The sequence below is a fragment of the Siniperca chuatsi genome, linkage group LG20 (assembly GCF_020085105.1).
Source record: "Siniperca chuatsi isolate FFG_IHB_CAS linkage group LG20, ASM2008510v1, whole genome shotgun sequence".
Lineage (NCBI taxonomy): Eukaryota > Metazoa > Chordata > Actinopteri > Centrarchiformes > Sinipercidae > Siniperca > Siniperca chuatsi.
Window position 1 is genome coordinate 10132830 of NC_058061.1, and position 18594 is coordinate 10151423.

The 18594-nt window shown below is 42.2% G+C and overlaps 1 protein-coding gene across 5 annotated transcripts in view; it reads left to right on the forward strand.

Moving 5' to 3' along the window:
• LOC122867376 (zinc finger MIZ domain-containing protein 1-like) overlaps window positions 1–18594 on the forward strand; it is a 115311-nt gene that overhangs the window by 86378 nt on the left and 10339 nt on the right. Inside the window, exons 1-2 of one of the 5 annotated variants that reach the window (XM_044178098.1) lie at window positions 594–712; window positions 18458–18593. In XM_044178098.1, the coding sequence (XP_044034033.1) occupies window positions 18550–18593 (44 nt within the window). In that variant the 5' untranslated portion in view covers window positions 594–712; window positions 18458–18549. Of the gene's footprint in view, window positions 1–593; window positions 713–5361; window positions 5514–9523; window positions 9544–15002; window positions 15208–18457; window position 18594 lie in introns of those variants that run through there. The other 4 variants (XM_044178094.1, XM_044178097.1, XM_044178095.1 and 1 more) reach the window with 4 other exon arrangements.

An 18594-nucleotide genomic window follows, 5' to 3' on the forward strand; every position in this document is an offset into this window, starting at 1 on the left:
TTGTTTTAATTTTTACTTGTGTTTGCCTTTTCTGATTTATGGTGTCCGTGGTTTTATATGTGGTTATTTATATGAGGCTTCAAATCAGGCAATGTCACTCTTATGTCAACCACAGGAGGGGAATCATTCTCTGCCTGCAGTTAACTTACTCTGCCAAATGTTCTAATTCTACTTAATGCTAAATAAAATCTCAGGCCCTACTTTATGGGCTTAGATAAGATTGCCAATTGATTCTCTGTCTGCAACAGTAGTCATTTGGAAACCGGTACTTGAAGTACTTGAGTCTAGGCAGCATCCCAAAGTGCATTTCATGGACAATTATGAACCTGTATATGTATGAATATTTTGAGAGGAGCCTGTAGAAAGAGAAAGTCAATGGAAATCATTGAGGAGACATTCTCCTGCAAAGCTCCCAGAAGCTCTTTAGAGTGGAGGCCCCAGTCAAGGAGGCTGTTTATGGGGATAGAAACGACACTCCCACAGGGCCCCATGGGCAGGACCCACTCCCCACCATCCAGCGGGGCCGTTGCCGAGTGACGGGGGAAGGGAGTCACATGATGGGGCCAGGATGGCGGCAGCAGGTCAGCCGTCCACCACCAGAGACAGATGAGTTGTGTCTGCCGTTCAATGAGGACACTTTTGGAAGCCTGAAAGAACCGAGAACAAATCTGAGAAGCTAGATTAAGTCTGTGTAGAGAGGACATGGGATGAGGTGAATTTTATGTTTAATTGAATACAGTATCCTGTGCATGATATTGTTTTAATGATAATTCATTTTGCCAAATTTAAATTTTTTCTAATTCTCAGCTCAGTCATAAATATGACAGTCTGCCATTTGTTGCATAACAAGCTTTTCTTTTTATTGTTCTGGATACAGACAGCTTGACTCTGTTCCACCTCATATTTGTTCCTTATCTCTGGTAACAAAGGGGCTTGTGTAGCCCAAACCCTGGGAGTTTTCTTAAAAGAAAAAGTGTCCAGGGAGCATTTGAAGCCAAATCGTACTCTCATAACTGCTGGCCTGCTCAGCGGCATCATGCATCTTGTAATCTGCTCTGAAAATCTATGTTAAAAGTGGGAAGGGAGGGACAAGCTCTCCGGTGGTTACGAGCAGGGCTGTCTGCCACAGAGGACATCAGGTCAATGGACGAACGCTAATGAGTAAATCAGATTTAGTGTCCCATTTTAACCAGACCTAACTTGTCTTGGCTCTGACACACGGCATGGTCAAGCTATTACATTTCTGTTATGTCATCTAAATTCCTTTCCCGAACATGGGAGAAAATTGTACAGAGGGGAGGGCAGAGCTGATTTCAGCTGTATGAAATCAATGTTCACAGTCAACTTACAGCTGAAACAGGCTGTAGCTTTGACAAATCGATTCATCATGAAATGCCTCCAACAGTTTAAGACATTAGTTTGTAAAAATTTTTGTAAGAAAAGCTTAGAAGGGCAAAACTCAAAGAAATAGACCTTGATCCTAATGACACCAGCAATATGTATCTTCTCGCCTGAGGAAAACTCCATTATTGCCTCCTATTGATTTTATCATTTAACATATGTGTCTGGATTTCAGCAAAGTGAGTAGTTTAGAGGTTTAGATAATGTCTCTTATTGTATATTAAATGCCTCTCCAGCAGTCTGGAAATGGAAAACTCTGCACACAGTGTGATTTAGTGAATAGTATCACTGATATCTTCAATAGATGTACTCAGGAGGATTGGCCAGTTGTAGTCCTTTTGCCTTTTTGCAAGTGGCCCACAATGTTCGGGCAGAGCTGGGGGAGGGGCTTCTGTCTGCTACTAGTGACCTCTTTGTGAATGAGATTAGCCTGCTCTATTAATCTGTGATTACTTGGACTGTCTTACCGCAGGGCAAAGCCGCGCACGTGGAGCCGTGGCGACATCAAAGCAGGGAGATCATACGCTCTGTGTGGATAAACTCATCAGGGCCTCCCCTCTCTCTCTCGCTCCATCACAGGGTACATTACAAACGCTGTTAGGCCTATTTCATCAGTGTCACACCTCTCCTGCAGGACTGCGGTGGTTCAGTCTGGTTCGAGAGTGTCGACAAAACGTTTAATCACAATTTTTCCTCCAACAGGATCAGAGTGGCACATTCCCAGTCGTTTGCGCCTCAGCAAGCTCTTGGAATTCCTCAGCTCGAAAGAGTGAAAGGAGGCACCAACTTATGGGGGGGGGTTGAGGTTTTCCAGCTCCTCGAGCCATTCATGTAACAAACGCCTGGTAAACCAGCTATTCAGCAGATAATTAGTTGGGCTTCAGCTCTCGCTCTGTCAGGCTAGTTTGTCTCTACACTCCTTTTACACATGCAGAGTTGTTTTCAGGTTTGATCAGTAGATATCGTGGGTTGTAGTTAACAGTGTCAGCATAATAAAAACATCCAAGCAGCCAAGTTTTTATCCTTTGTTTCATCATGTTTAGTTGGTTTTACTGTGAGGTTTTATGGTGGGACTTGTGTCGCAGTTTTACAGTTCAAGCAGGAGCAAGCAGAAGCCAGTGTAGGAGGGGACTTTGTGTTTGTTTGCAGTTTTAGATAAAGATGAGGCAGTATGACCAACTGCTTCAAGCTACAGACATCTAAAAGTCTATCTAGAATATCCATTGTAACAGTTAGCCAAGTGAAGTCCAAGTTTATCTAAATCACACTCTCAATCAAGTTTGTCTCAAGAGGGCTTTAAAATATGTACAACATAACATACTCTCTCTTTAGACAGACATGCCACGGGTGCTGTCTGTACAGAGTAGATAGAGGTAGCAGGAGTAGAATTGCAATATGGAGAAACAGAATTACAGTATTAAGTTTGTAGTTTAATATAAAGTAGACAATGCATAGCGTTAAGTAAATATTAAGAGTAAAAAGTCAAAGAGAGAGAAAAGTATAAAGGTGTTGACTTTAAATCAGACAGAACAATTAATTCTATTTAAAACAGAATCTACAATCCAGGTGAAAGAATTAAGTGTGTCAAATGCTACTGAATAATTTTCTTCAATTAAATGGAAAGAGGAACCTTATCTTAATGCTAGTAGTCTTATTTCGAGATATTGATTTTTTTATTTAAATGGAAATTCCTGAGACAGGAAAATTGCACAAATTCTCACTGATTTCAAAGAAAAATAGACAGCTGAGGTTAAGATGAACGTTTTTCTAGTGTGCCGTTTTCGGTGTATAAAGCTTTTATACGTTATACTGAAGTGGTTGACTTTAGTTAGCTAGAGTGCAAATATAATGTAAAGTTCCTCTAAACTGTAGTTTGAAGTGCTGATCATACGTCGGCTTTTACTGTGCCTTCCAGTGAAGTTGTGTTGAAGACGAGGAGGTCAGACATGTTGTCACTGAGCTGTAGAAAGGTCTTCGATTCTACACACAATACAGAGGTCAGATAAACACACACAGGCCTGCAGGGCTGTAATTTCTCTTCCCAGAGCTTTACACACCAAAATGTTTTTTTTAAACGTTCTGTTTGTCTCTCCACCCGGTGTGCTTCAACATATAGTTTAGCTGTGGCTTTTCCTAAATAGAGAATAACACAGACGTCTAAAAACATTGTTGGCCGAGACCTTGTTTGATCGAGAGCAGCAGTTGAGAAATTAGAAATAAACAACCATTAGTTAATCAGATTTAAATGCAGATTTAAGACTTTATCTTCCTTGTATGGAAGCTTTATTTCAGATGTGATGAGGCAGCCATGGTTCCTCAACCATGGTGTCTGCTATTATATTAGTCCAAGAACAGAGACCCAGTCTATGGATGAGTGTTCACTCACCCAACCTACTGTATAAACCTACTGTAAATAACTCTGTATTTAGTCCTGTCAAGTCAAAATCTTCTTTTCTTCTCTGGAACTCCATGCACACCTCATACATTATAATTATTGGAGGTCTGTACTATTATTTACAAGAGAAAGTCCACCACAAAAACAGCTTTTCAGATTCATTAATGCTTGATGTTATCTATCAAATCTAAATTTATTTTCTGGATATGAAAAGCTCTTTCTTAAACCTCTTGAACTCTAGATTTTCTCCTTAAATTTCCCCTAACTTTATTCAAACCCGAGATTCCATGTAGATACGGTTGCACCATTACATCAAATGGAAATATTGTAGATGTGTTGTGTATCGTTTTATACACATTTCTCCAAAACTCAGCACACAACATTTGGTATCTTTGGAAACTTTTGGGTCTCTATTGGAATTTAAAGTTACATGGATATGAAAAAAGTTTGGCGGCACAACATTTGTTTGTAAAGATGGCCCCACGTCAGAGTTTACGAGGTTAAAGGCTTATTATGTGCATATCTTTAAAAGATATGAGTGTCACAGAAGCTATAAATCTACACTGTGTCCACTTTGGACAATCTATGTGTTTCACACTATATGATCACTCTATGTGAAGTCTTTCAGCCAGCCATGATTGATGTGTTAACTTGCAGTAGGGGTGCAGGGTTGTAAGTCACCTGCTGTGCACTTAGCTGATAGTAAATACCAGGAGAGCAAATACAGACAGGAAAGACCAGAGATAAGAGCTTGTCTGTCCTTCCTTCCTTCTATGTAGTTGTCGCAGTTATTATGTCTGTTGTAGCAGGAGGTGATAGATAGCATCTTCAGCCACTCACAGATGGCTCTGTAATTTCAGTGAGACAAAATCGTATGTTTGAATATTAAAATTAATTTGGATCGTACCTTATGTCTGTAATTAAATGCTTATTATTTTATTTTAGCCACAGATCAGTTGCACTAATTTGACACATGAATTGACTCACTGCTGGTGAGTGTGGGTATTTTTATTTGCAGATGACAATAGATGCTCCAGACTGCCTCAGGTGGCGTGTCTGCCCCAAGTTTACATGTTTTATATGTGTGTAATTATTTATCCAAAAGCTTACTCTGCCTCATGTGTGCTGAAAGACAAATGTGGTCTAATTGGCCCCTCCCTCTCTGATTCCAACCCTCTGCGCATTAGGAAGCCACAATACCCAACCTCCTCCTCCTCCTCCACCAGGTCCTCCATGCCCCTTAATTACAATGACTAGTTTGATGGATTAAGTCGACTGCATGCAAAGACAAGGTTTGGAGGCTGAAATCACTGCTTAATGTACCCACCCGAACCGTTTCTATCGCCACTTTTCAGCGCGACTTGCTGTGCATCTCCCTTGTAACAAATGTTGCTTTAAATGAATTGATTGAGGCTTCTTTTACTCGTTGCTCTGGACCCAGGCCAAGATACAGGCTGTCTAGCACATTAGGCACCACCCCCCTTTGCAGGTTTGAAATGTGAGCTGCCTGCATTTTTTTCCTCTCCTCTCCTCTCCTCCCTCCTCCCCTCCCCTCCTCTCCCCTCCCCTCCCCTCTCCTCCCCTCCCCTCCCATCCCTCTCTCCCTTCTGGCAAAGTGGCTGTGGCTGCTTCTGTGTGATGTGTGTATTGGGAGAGCAAGCAATGGATCACTAGACAGAAAAAGAAGATACATCAATAACTGCTGCATACATCCGAGGTGAGGAGATAAGCATTTGGTTCTCTCTCTCTCTCTCTCTCTCTCTCTCTCTCTCTCTCTCTCTCTGCCTGTCCTCCCTCCCTCCCCTCCCCCACCCTCTTTCTGTGTCTCCCCCGTCTTTAACCCTTTACTGCTACAGAAGCCAGCTCCTAATTTTGCTGAATTATTTGTGACGATACGTACCTTTCTTCTTCTCTGACCACAAACGTGTGTCCTCCTCCTCGTGGCTGTTAGTGCTGTATGAAGTTTCTCCCCCCCCCCTTTCCCCTCTCATTGTCTCTGGGGTATTTGTTGCTTGAGTGCAAAGAAGCCGGTGGCAAGTACAGCAGGAGCCCATTAGCAATGACTCCATCTGTGATTGGTTTTGCCTGCGAAACGGAGAGAGCAGCCATGAATAATTGATGTGTATTGTGCAGTCAGTCACTGGACATGCAGGGAGAGAGGAGAGGAAAACAGAGAGAAGCTGCTGCCCTGAGACACCGAGGGAAAAGAAGGGGGAGGGGGGGGGGATGTTAGAGAGAAGAGAGGAAGGTGGGAGGGATAGAGAGACCCAGAGAAAGAGCTTTAAAATAGCTGCTGGCTTCAGTAGTGCAGAGATTAAGGCTGCCCTGAATCGCCTTTGTTCTGCTGTTGCAGATTTGTGCTCAGAAGTGTTTCTAGACACATGAGTCCCCCTTTTTTTCTGTGCGGTGAAGAGTGAGAAATAAGCAGGGACATTGCTGGAGTTAGTCTGGTTGAAATGCGGGTGGCATTTTAGACGGGGAAAGAATAGGACAGATCTGCGAAGCTGGGAGCTGTCAAAAGGAGGAGACAACAGTTAAAGAGGGTTGTGTTTGCAGGGGGTGCATTCAGTGACAAGAGGGAAGGTGGATCTGCTGTTGCTGCTGCTGCTGAGAGGAACTTCACATTATTTCACCCCTGGGAGGGAGGGCAGATAGAGGGTTGATTCCTGCCTTGGTGGGTGCAGGCAGGCACCCTGCCATGGAATGGGGTTTGACAGTATGACGAGTGCCTCGCAGCGGCCCGCGTGATAGAGTTGCAACAGCTGACTGCTGCATTTGACCCACTTACAGCTCACACAGAAGGGGTCAAAATGGCCTTGATTATCTCTCTGAGTCGTGTTGACCTACTTGAGGCGGCGTTTTCTGCGAGACTCTTGGCAGTTTATCACACCCACTCCCCTCGGTGCTACACAGCACAACCAGCCAGGCTCACTGCAGAGACGCACATATTTTTCCTCCTATGTAGTAATTCACTGGTTTCAGATCAGAGTTTTTTAAATAGGTGCAACAAGTTTAGATTTTAGATATTTGACTGCCTTGAGATGCTAATGCACCTGTCTTGTTCATGTTTAACTTAAAGGAATACTTCATCAAATATGTATCTTGTGAGAAATACTGTCTGTAGCCTTGAAAGATGGCTCTGAAAGGTTTGTAGCTTGCTCCTTCATTCACAGCAGTTACAATGGATTCCAATGGCAAAAAAAAAGTATCAAAGCATTCATAGAAACTTGTCAAATCACTCCTGCAGCACAATCCACCTCTCCACCGTTGATCTAGAAGCTCAGTAGTTTCTGTACTTCAAAGCTAAATAAACTACTTCCTTGTCACTCTTTTGCCTCCTCATAGCTTCAGATATCCATCTGAAGTATTATTTTTAGTGATTTATTGGTGTTGTTTATCAACGACAGCAAAGTGGATCATGCTGCAGGAGTTTCCTTTGGTCATTTTTCTTTTGCTGTGACTGTGAGTCACCATTGAATCCCAGCTTACAACAGCGAGGGAGCAAGCTACAAACTTTTCAGAGCCACCTTCAAAGCAAAAGATAGATTATGAGTGGAGTATTCCTTTAATGAATGAGTTTCTGTTAAGAGAGAAAATCAGCTGGTGTCATTTATTTCTCCTGTTGACCTGTTGGTTTCTTTATTGATCATTTTGATTTCCACCACCAAGAGGGATTTTGTTTAGCTGCACAGTGAAGTCCTGGTTTGGGCAATTATTCAATGATCCCCCCCCCCAAAATGTGTCTGTGGGACAGCTCCCAACATGCTAAGACAAGAGAGGTTTAGCAACTGCAGTGTTTGTAAAGAGATGTCTGGCTAGCTGTACAGTACTCCACACTTCTAACTATTCATTACTGTTGTTTTGTCAGCTTCAATGAATCTCTTGTCCTCTGTATTGGAGATGTTTTTTTCCCACCAAGTTGTGAAATTGCACTGACCTTTTCTTTTGAAGTTTTGCCAGATAAAGTCCCAAATCAAAATAACAGCAATCGGCATGCAGCAGCAGTTGCTGCCATTTGTGTATTTGCAGAACATGCAGGCTCTTTTCCTGTGGCTTTTTAATGAAAGCCATAAGTAATTACAGGATACAGTTTGTTTACACCTCTTGTTGTATTGTGATCATCCAATCAGACCCAAAATAGGATTTTGATTACATTTGATATTGCATCCCCCTAAGATCAGATGTTAAATTGTGATTGTAATTACGAACAGTATCTGATAGGGACACAATTTAAAAAAAAATTTTTTTAGATTGGGTTTGGGTTAGTTTCAGGTTGGCTGTCACAGTTAGTGATGTTACTTAAGTGCTGTTGAAGCATGACTTCACCAACGTTTTGACATGATGAAATTGCACCAGTCGAACAAACCATTTTCGGCTCTCAGTGTGATGTCACAGCTGGAAAAATAATAATACCCTAAATCTAACTTTTCTAACTAATTGTCTGCATCAGGTTTGCAAAGTGCTAGATATGGTCTCAAAATATGATATGGTAAAGAAGACGGCAGGGCCAGCAATAATCAGTGTAGTGTATCATGAATAATGATATTTCTAGGTTAATGAACTCCAAATATTAAAAATGTCCTCCTCACATCAAAGGGGAACACATGCGCCTCCACCGCCTTGTTATTCTCACTGTAACAAACAACAGCCACCAAAAGCAGACTTTTGAGTTATTTGATCTTAATTCATGATCAATCCCACAGGTGAAAAGTAATAATACATGTGGTCTTTTTTGTCAGCTGTGGATCAGGTATCAGAGTGCAAAGCGGTGGAAAGCGCTTAACTTGATCTGTATCTACAACAGAGTGAGTTACCTACTACAGAAAGGGAGTAAAGGCCTTTATACGATCTTTTATATGTGAAGCATATGTTAGTAATGAAAAGATGTTTCAGAGATCCGATGAGGGAGATCTGCATGAGAAAAATGAGGCTGAGACAGTTATGAGAGATTACGAATGATGGTACTGGAAGATGCGATAGCAGCACATTAGAGAGGCATTAAGTAATCTTTTAACTTTATCGACCTATATAGGTGAACAAAAAAGATTTAACCTGCATCAATAGAACTTAATTCCTCTTTCACACGTCTATGGCACAATCCACAACCCCCCTGCACACATAAACATACCCTTTTACACCTTTGATCAATTCTGATCAAACCTGCAAAACTGCTCGGATAAAGAGCTACACAGTCATTCAAGTCATATTTTGAGCAATATTAATAGAGAAGAGTAGGCTCATTAATTAGCAGATATCCTATGGTGATTAGATGTGTCACCACGGAAAACAATACCTAAAAATAATAATTCTTTTTAGTCATTTTTTTTAGGAATGTCATGATGTGACAGCCAGAAAAGTCTGCATTTCATTAGTATTGATCAACAAAGCTTAAACTGCTTGCACTGGATATTATCGTCATTTTGTACCATGACACAGTAAAATATAATCAACTTAACTTTTTTGCAAATCCAGTATATCCATAATTTTGCTTTTTTCAAGTATAGTGTATATATGTTCAACCATTCTGTCCTCTTCTTAGTAGGTTTTTAGGCAGTCTGTGAATTATAACCTGATATATTTCTCAACCCTCCAGCCATCTCATAGGTTTGTGTTTGAATAAAGGAGCAACTCATAATCAAATGTCTGTCATTTACTGAATATCTTAGAAATGTTTGTAAAGTACAGTAAAATGTAAAATTTGAACCCTACAGAAACCAACTGCTGCAGGAGGTGTCAGTCTGACTCAGGTACTTGCTGTGTGTTGAAATGCTGCACAGGAAACTCATACACATTGGCTGAATTCAACCAACCATCTTCTCATCACAGTCCTTACGCTATGTCATCACACTGGACTGTGTCGACATACTGTACATGGAATGACATCAGATGTGCTTTTTTGGTTGGTCATTTAGAAAAGCTACATGGCTGCTGTTGTGTTGTCTGTCGGAGTTTTACAGTATGAAGCATGTCACACACGTTTTATCATCTTGCCTGCGTCATAGTTCACACTTGTGTTCTCGGCTATTCATTGAAGCCATTAATAATCTAAGTTTATTCCTTGTTCCCCTTGTATGTTAATTACAACCCTGCCTCCTCACTTTTGTGAAAAAGCAGGTAGTAAACGTTGTGAACGGAGCTTATGTCAGAGTCAGAATAATGATGAAACTTTATTGATCGCTATAAGGAAACTGGGACAATAAGCATACATGAGAATATAGCAGATTGGTTGTTATATACAGTTAACACGTGCAACAGAATTCCAGTACTGGACCACATATAGAATGGCAAAATGAAAAAAATACGGAATATGAAATGATGATATGTGTATATGATATAGATTTTGATGTTGTTTGTATATGAACAAAATACAAGAAACTTAACTAAGACAATAAGAATGTATAAAATAAAATATGGGAAAAAATAAATGTTTAAAAAGACACCTAAAGTGTGAAATATATTATATGCAGTATAAAATAGATTTTAAAGGAGGAAAACATTAATAGAAATGCAGGAATCCAATTTGAAGGAAGGAGATGAATACGTGAAAATGAAAATAATGCACATTATCCGCAAAATGTATATTGTTTTTTAAATTCTGCCTGAGGCCATACTGTATGTACAGAAAAGCTCAGTATAAGGATGATCTCAAGGTTTGAGTTTCATTGTTTTTATTTGGCCTGATTGTTTATCATGAGGAAGCTTTTTATTCAAATCCTGCACTGTTGCACATATGGATGACTCTAATGAGCCTAGAGGGGTGCCAGGACCTGGCCCAGGCTCCTCCAGTGTCTGTTCCTACTGTACTTCTAAAGGGAGGCTTTGACCCCAGGCCCACTGTGAAAAGGTCGCAGGTGAATCAGCCACCAGCCTATGCTGAGCCCAGCACCCTGAGGTGGGCACTAGTCCGGGCACATCTGCTCCGTGCCTAATTAGTATCATTGTAGATGAGGGCTTAAGGCTGGGCCTTCGTTAATAGCAGCCTGTTGCCCGGGGAAGCAGTCTGGCTCCTGTAAGCCGCTTCTTTGCAGGGCTGCTCATCTGATAATCTGGTTGCAGAAGTGCACTGTTAAAAACACACTGTTCTGGTGTAGTTGGCCTCACTGTGCAGTTGGCTGCGGAGTTTCAGGAACCTCAGCATGGTCAGGTGAAAGGCTCATCAGCTAGACAATCATAATTCAGAGTATTTGTGAAGATTTGTCTTGTCCAAAGATGCTTTTCCCTTTCTAAAGGACCAAGTACAAATCATGTATGCATTTTATTTTAGCTGACTGTTCAAATGCATGCTGTACTGTTTCAGATGTTTTTTAAATGTATATTTCTATTGGTTTACACTCATTTCTGTACAGAGTGTGCTAGTTTATTTTTATACAGTACGAAAAGTAATGGAAATGAATGGTTGCCTGAAACGGTAGGAAAAATACATAAAAAATCTAAAACACAATGGTATAAATGATTTTGTGCTAAAACATGCAGAACCACTGCTATGGTCCTTTAAGGAAGCTCCGAAACCTGATCCCAGACACTTTGACATACTGTTGCCAGATTTTAGCTCCTGAATTAAGACATAAAGATGTAGGTTTGGAAGGAGTTTTGCTCCCAATCAGCTTACTGTAGCAGGAAGCGACATACAGTAACAGATTGAAGATTGAATGTCGGTTGGGGGAGATGTTTGGCTTTAATGCACAAGGAAATAATTCTCACCAGGGGGGCTGAAATGCTATAGATTTCCACCTTCAAGCTTTACAGGGACCCTGAATGACATGTCCTGATTTTGATGAAGAGATTTGTTGCATGTGCCAAGAGAGATTATCTTTTAAAACACTGGCCTGCTTAGGCCAAGGTTTGGTTCCTCTGTAACCATGACCAACAAATTGTCAAAAGTCAGTCAGAGTGATAGGATCTGCATAAATCATCTTGAGGTTGTAGCGTATATTGTATCTTGTTCCAGTTGTTATTCAGTTAGTGCCAAATGGATTTCTTTAAAGATATACAATATAATCTTTATCTCAAATCTGTGAACACAGATTTGAGGATAAATGTCTTTATCGTTGACTTTTTTTAATTTTATTTAGAAATCTTTAGAAATAATTATTTTGTGATGCAGTCTTTAGTGGTTTTTGAGTTTGCAACAAAGAAAGCAGGATATCAAACCCAGAAACACCCAGAACCCAGAAACACCAAATCTGCAGCATTTTCTTTTTCTCCTTGCACCGCTTGCCTCTACATGGCCACATATGCTTGTTGTGGCCTCAGTAAAACCTTTTTGGCATGAGTCCAAGTGCCCCCTCGTTCTCCTCGCCGGATGGACATGGCACGACATTGCGGCCATGTGGCCAGCAGGAGGCTGTATTTAAGCTGGGGCAGCTCTGAAATGGGCCATAAAACCTAGCCAGCAAGTCTGGCTCCCCATGAGGCAACGGGCCTAAGTACTCATTGACAAGACTCCAACATTACTGACTTTCCAAAGAGAGAGCAGCAGAGGAAATACTGCAAGAAAAAAAACACAGCAGACAAAGATGAGGTGCAGACAGGAGGCAGTTGTCTGGCCTAGATAGACGGGCTGTTTTATAACTGTTAGCGCAATCCACAATATGTAGCTTACTTGTCCACTGCTAAACATTCACTTTCATTGTGATTTGTTTTATTTGTCTTTCAGCTCATTTTCACTTAATGAAATAGCTGCTTAACTGTATATGTTTAAGGGACCTCAGGGGAAATATGTCACATTTTGATGCCACATGGCAGCCATGACATTCACATGTTCCCACTTCACACATCCTTCCCACTTCATCAGCGTTTTGAAAACATTTACCCTGAAATATGTCATGAAATGACTCACCCAACTTTAAAATCTTAGTAACTGAGCTAATGAAGTCAGTTTACAGAGTTAGTTTTACAACACCCAGTTCACACTTGCTTCCGTGCTGAAGTGTTGGAGAGTTGAGAGTGCGACCGGAGAGGTAAAACGTGTACCATGTGTTTTAAGGCGGGTAATTATCCCCCCATGGATGAACAAGTAGCACAGTTCTGGTCTGTCATGGGTTGACAGGTCCATAACCTGTTATACCCGCTCCTTAAAAGACTGCATGATTGATGAGTCGCTTTCATTATCAAATTGGCATCAATGAATAATTTGTGGCATCTGTGAAAAGACAAAGAGAGGTTTGATTGCTGCTAGGCGGGCATCCATGGCTCTCTGGTGTCGGAGAGCCATGAGGCAGAGTGGGACATGATTTACGACCCAGCCGGTAGTTTACGCAGGATAGTTTGGCACATGCTGGGCCTTTGTAAGCAATGCCATAGCAACCAGTTATTCATATAGTTTTCCATATATTATGAGGTAAATGCCGGAATTTTACAGTTCTGGGAAGCTTACATGAAGCACAAAAGTGAGGAATTCTTTGGCTAAAACTAAACATGGCAGTTGCATGGCCTCTTAGGTGCTTTCAGTAACCAGAGAGACTAGGCTCTTATTTTAATTGACTTTGGCCTGCAGGAGAGAGAGAGAGAGAGAGAGAGAGAGAGAGAGAGAGAGAGAACTAAAGAGTGCAGGCCACTAGAGCCGTTCTTGTTAGTTTGCTCATGGTCTTTGTTCCCCTTTCATCCCTTCTGGCTAAATGTCTTCAAACAAGCCGGCTGGGAGTTGTGAATCTTTCCTACAGGTTTATAGCAAGAAATTGGACGTCATTTTTACAGTTAGTGAGGAAGTACTGCTGACAATGTGAGTGTGATGTGATGACTGGATGTGTGCTGTATGTTTGTACTGGACGTTGCCAAGCCATGTGGTACGATACCAGGTGGGAGTCCAGGGTTGACAAGGGAGCAGGTGTCTATTAGATACAGAGCAGAGAGGGAGGGAGGAGGTGGAAGGGAGGGAGGGAGGAACGAGGATCATAAGAGCTCTTGGCATCTGCCTTACCCGCTGCCTCCCTTACAGTCCTCCTGCCAGTAAACAGAGGGAAAGAGGGAGGGAGAAAAGGAATAAGACGAACAGAAGAGGAAAATGTTTTGGAGCAGGCAGCAAGTGATCGAGTGACCTTTTTTTATGGTAGCCATTCCTGTCATGTTTTTAGACTTATCCTCTCCCACAGGTTGTTGTCACTATTAATCGTGGTTGGGTTGCATTTGCTCTACATCTGTTTTAAATGGGCAGCTCACCCAAGTTACAAAAACACATTTATTTTATTTTTGCCTATACTCTAATACAACGTTCTTTTAATGTCCCCCTTACTTATCCACAGAACATGCTGTCAACAGTTTTTATAGGGACCATTCCTTTGGTAAAATGGATTTATAGTTGACGCAAGGGAATAATGGGAGTCTCACCGTAGATACCTACAGCATTCGTTTTGATTTATAGCTCAGCGTCCACTGTAACAGTAGACAGGTGTATTGTTAATTAGCTTATAGGTGCCGCAGTAACTGTGTTTACATTCTTTCAGTTACTTTTAAGATACGAGTGACATTGCGAAAGTCTGCCTTATTTCATTTCAGTGTTAGATGTGTGTTACTGAAAAGGAGAAGACTGCATTTTTTTCAACTTGCTTCATGTTGTATTCATTATCAACAATCTCTACCGGCATCAGAAACACAAGCAGCCCAAACTGACCAGTCAGTAATTTGGGTGAACTGACCCTTTAATCTAGAGGTCCTTTTCTTTTGGTAGAACAAAAAGAGACAATCAGGGTATTTAATCAGCACAGTATACCTTTCTCCTGTCTGTATGTGTGGTGAAAAGTGGGGTGGGGGAGCATTATTATTGGAAAGAGCATTGAGCGACTGTCAGGGATGCAGTCCACGTCATTAGTCATGCCTCCCTGGGGATTTATGACAGAGTGAAGCTGGAAGCTGCAGGCCCAGCTACTGACCCACCCATCTAGTCCCAGCAGATGCGTTTACCACCCTTTGCAGTGGCTGACCATCAGGCTGCACAGCTGAGCAACAGAATATCAATATAGCTCAGACTGAGCCGGGCCCCTGGGACAATCTACAAGGCAAACAGGATAGGCTCCTCTCCTTATGGAAGACAGAGACCCATTGCTGCCAGGGAGACCAATGTAAACAGAGCAAAAGACGCTCTGTAACACCAAACGGCAGTTTGATTCACTCCAGAATAGTCGTGATGTTGAAGAGCTACCCTTAAGACGGTTATCTCCAGTTTTGGCTCTTCTCATGGAGGGAAACAGATGAGTCTATTGAAGGGCCGTCTGTGGGAGGAGAGGAGAAGAAAAACAATAATCCTTTTGTGTTCATCATCCGCACTGTCCTGAGAGATGCTTGGGTGAAGGAGGAGGAGGAGGATGAGGAGGGAGAGACTGTGAGGAGTAACGGGTTGGCTGTTCGTCCTCCTGTCATATGAAACCTGAAGTTTATCCTCTGAGTCCATGACAGAGCACCTCTACTTTAAACAGGTTGGTGCTCAGTGGAGGTGGTAATTTTGTGTGGTGATAAGCCCTTTATCTAATGGTGGGGTAGAATAATTCCTCTTTAAGTGGCAGCGCTGGTGCTTCCCTCTCTCTTCTCTTTTTCTCTCTGTCTCTTAGATATGTATTGTCATTTCCCTCCTTGGCTCAACGCTGTTGTTGTTGTTTTTGTCCTGCAGCTGTTGAAGTCGGTCTCAGTGTGAAACGAGGATACCGTCCCCTTAGCCAGACGGCCTCACGGTGGCACAGTTAGGGGATAAATTGTGGAGACATGTTTATCAACATAGAAGAAGTGCAAGTTACCCCTTGTTGGAAGAGAATAATGGGACCTAATTGAGCTGTAACATGCTGGCTGGTCGCCAGGCCCTTGAATTGACAACTCTCTCTATCCGAAGGGGGTCTGGGGAGAGGGAGGGTGCTGTTGAAACACTGCAGGACGTTCTACCATAGATGTGAAACTCCTAAACCTATTAGCCGCGCTTGGACCCGGTTGTATTTAATTAAAACTAACCTACAAATCTGCGCATCTATCTGAGTGTGATGTTTTAAGGAGAAGAGCACCTGAGAAGTCTTTTCTGTCAACCAAAGCACAGCCGTGGTAAAGTCAGATCAATCCTCTGGGGGAACAGCACAGCCTGTCTCCTGGCACCTGCCTTGCCAAGAACAGGAGGAGGAAGGAGGAGGCGGGGAAAGAGAGAAAAAGAGAGGGAGCATGAGCGGGTGGGAAGGAGGAAAAACCCAGCTGCCTTTGCGCCTGAGCCCCGCGCTGCTTTTAAAGGAGTGGGAGGGGAGGGAGAGGGAGAGGCAGGGAGACTGCTGGCACCATCTGTACATGTCTTTTGTATTCCAGCCCTCATCTTTACACAGAGTGAGGCTGGTGTGCTCAGTGTTCAAATGTAAGGAGATGAGGTGCCTTTTGGGGAGCAATGAGAGGAGAAGGTGTGTGTTTGTGTGTCGATGCTGAAATTCTTTTTTGTCCTCGGAAAATTGGCGCACTCAGAGGACATCTCGTGTCCTATTTATTTTATGTGTGTGTGTGTGTGTGTTAATATAAGCCAGTGTGGTGTCTTTCCTTGTGTGTGTGTGTGTGTGTGTCAGTAGGTTTGTACTCTGTTTGCGAGCACTCATGTGGTCAAATCTCTGGGTTGCCATGTTTGTGATGGGAGTCAGAAGCTTTTGTTTGTTCCTTCCTCCCATCAGCCCCATTAGCCTGATGTCTCCTCTCGCACTGACTCACTCATCCTTTTTTTATCGCTCTCTCTCTCTCTCTTTCTGTTTCTCTCTCTCTCAGTCCCTCTCTCGCTCTCTCTCTGTGTCATATGTGCTGTGGCGGCCCGTCCTTGCATGTGGCAGCAGGGTGGATCTGCCTGCAAGGACAGCCTGCACTGTCTGCTGTCATATTGACGTGGCTTTTTGCGCGAACTGCAGCTAAAATCACCAAGCACTCTGTTTCACCCGCTCGCTCCTCGCTCCTCAGTCAGCCTAGAAGTGCTGTGAATCATAAGAGGAGGTGGCTGCCCTGCTCTTTGATTGAATCCACATTCCCTTTCTCCCCCCGACGCCGCAGAGAGAGGCTAGAAGGAGGCAGGGGAAGTGAGAGGGCGAGAAAAGGGAAAAGTGAGTCTTTTGTAGTTGGTACAGTACAAAAACATGCACTGCAGATGAAAAGCATATGATTCAATCAAACGCGCTCTGTGGTAGCTACCTAACCAAGCGGTAGGTAGGAAGGTGGAGAGAAGGGAAGGGCTGGAGTCCATCTGCAGGCCCAGAGTGAACCCTAGTGGCCGAGAGCTACAGTGACATGCTGGAATGAAGCTGATCTTTTATATTGCAGCATAAAAGTGCCTCCTTTTGTTTCTTACTTTAAGAGGGGTTTTCTACAGTGTGCGAAATACTTAGGTGCTCTCTAGGAACCCCTGAAAACCCTCAAAATCAAATATTTCTGAGGGTCTCAAAATTAACTATTTATCTATGTTGTAAAGTGAATTTGCATGTTGAAATGTTGGATGGTGAGCTGCTCCTCACCTGGAAAAAATGTGCATTTAAATGAACTAATAATGCAACACATTTTGTAGGCTTTTAGATTTTGTATTTTTTCATGAATAACATGTTTTTCAAGGTAAAGCCATGCTTGCTGTAGGATATATATATGTGGGGTTTACTTGTATATTTTGTCAATCTATTATAAAACAAGTTTACCAGTATACACTGGATAGAGAGAATCCTGAACAGCCTTTACATAGATTCTAGGTTGTTTTGGTGTGAGTTGCCGAGTTTTGGAGATATCAGCCGTAGAGATGTCTGCATTTTTTTAATACCGGGTCATGATTTCTAGAAACAGACATTGGTGTTGAGTTTTTCAAATGTATTTTTTGGTGCTTTGAGCGCCACAAGCCGAGTGCCATATAGTCCCATTATATTAAAAAAATGCAGCTCGGCAACTCGCAGCAAAACAATCTAGATGGATAAATAGCACTACAGGTAAGAGGAAAATATGTATATTTGATTTTGGGGTGAACTGTCCATTTAAATGTCTCACTTTGCTGTTTGCATTCATGCCCCCATAGAAATATAGTAGTGAATTTATTTGCAAATCATTGAAAGGTGATAAATGCAACAGAAAATACAACTGACAGTAAACAGGCAACTAATGTGTATCTTGCTGCTCATATAAATATAAGTAATACATTTAACCTCCGCAATACTTCTCCTCCTCTGAATATGTGAAAAGCTTAATTTATGTTCTTAAAGTCCAATAAACATAAACCAGTCCATAAGCAAAATAAAAGTTCTTATTTGCCCAAAAGAAAAAAAATGTAAATGGCCCTTAAACAGTTCACCTAAACAAACAAACTATAAAAATACACAACTGCACCTCGAATACAGTCTTGCTTTCACTCCGCAAACCATGTTGTTACATAGTTACGTGGACTGACATATTGTACGCCTGTTCTGTTTTGGAGAAAACACACAGACAGGACTCCCAGTTTGTCATAGGCTATTTTGCACCAAGACTTTATACATCATTTTGTCAGTCAGGCCATTGCTTTTCAATTTTATGTCCAAATTTGCACAGAAGCTTATGTTCCTAAGTTGCTGTTTCGTCTGCCCTCCTCTTCTGACATAATCAGTTTTTGCAGGTTTTTGCAGCGCTTGCAGTACAGGGCTGTTACCTCTGCAGTTATTTCTCACAGGAGTCCGACAGCACTGATACACTCCTCCTCTCCTCTCTTTCCAGCTCTTCTGTCGTCGTGGTGTGAGGAGCTGGGACGCCTCCTCCTCCTCCGTCACCAGAAGAACAGGCAGAACGAGCCTCCAGGAAAAGTGCCCATGCAGCCCCCCATGAGCTCCATGAAGCCCAACCTCTCACACGGG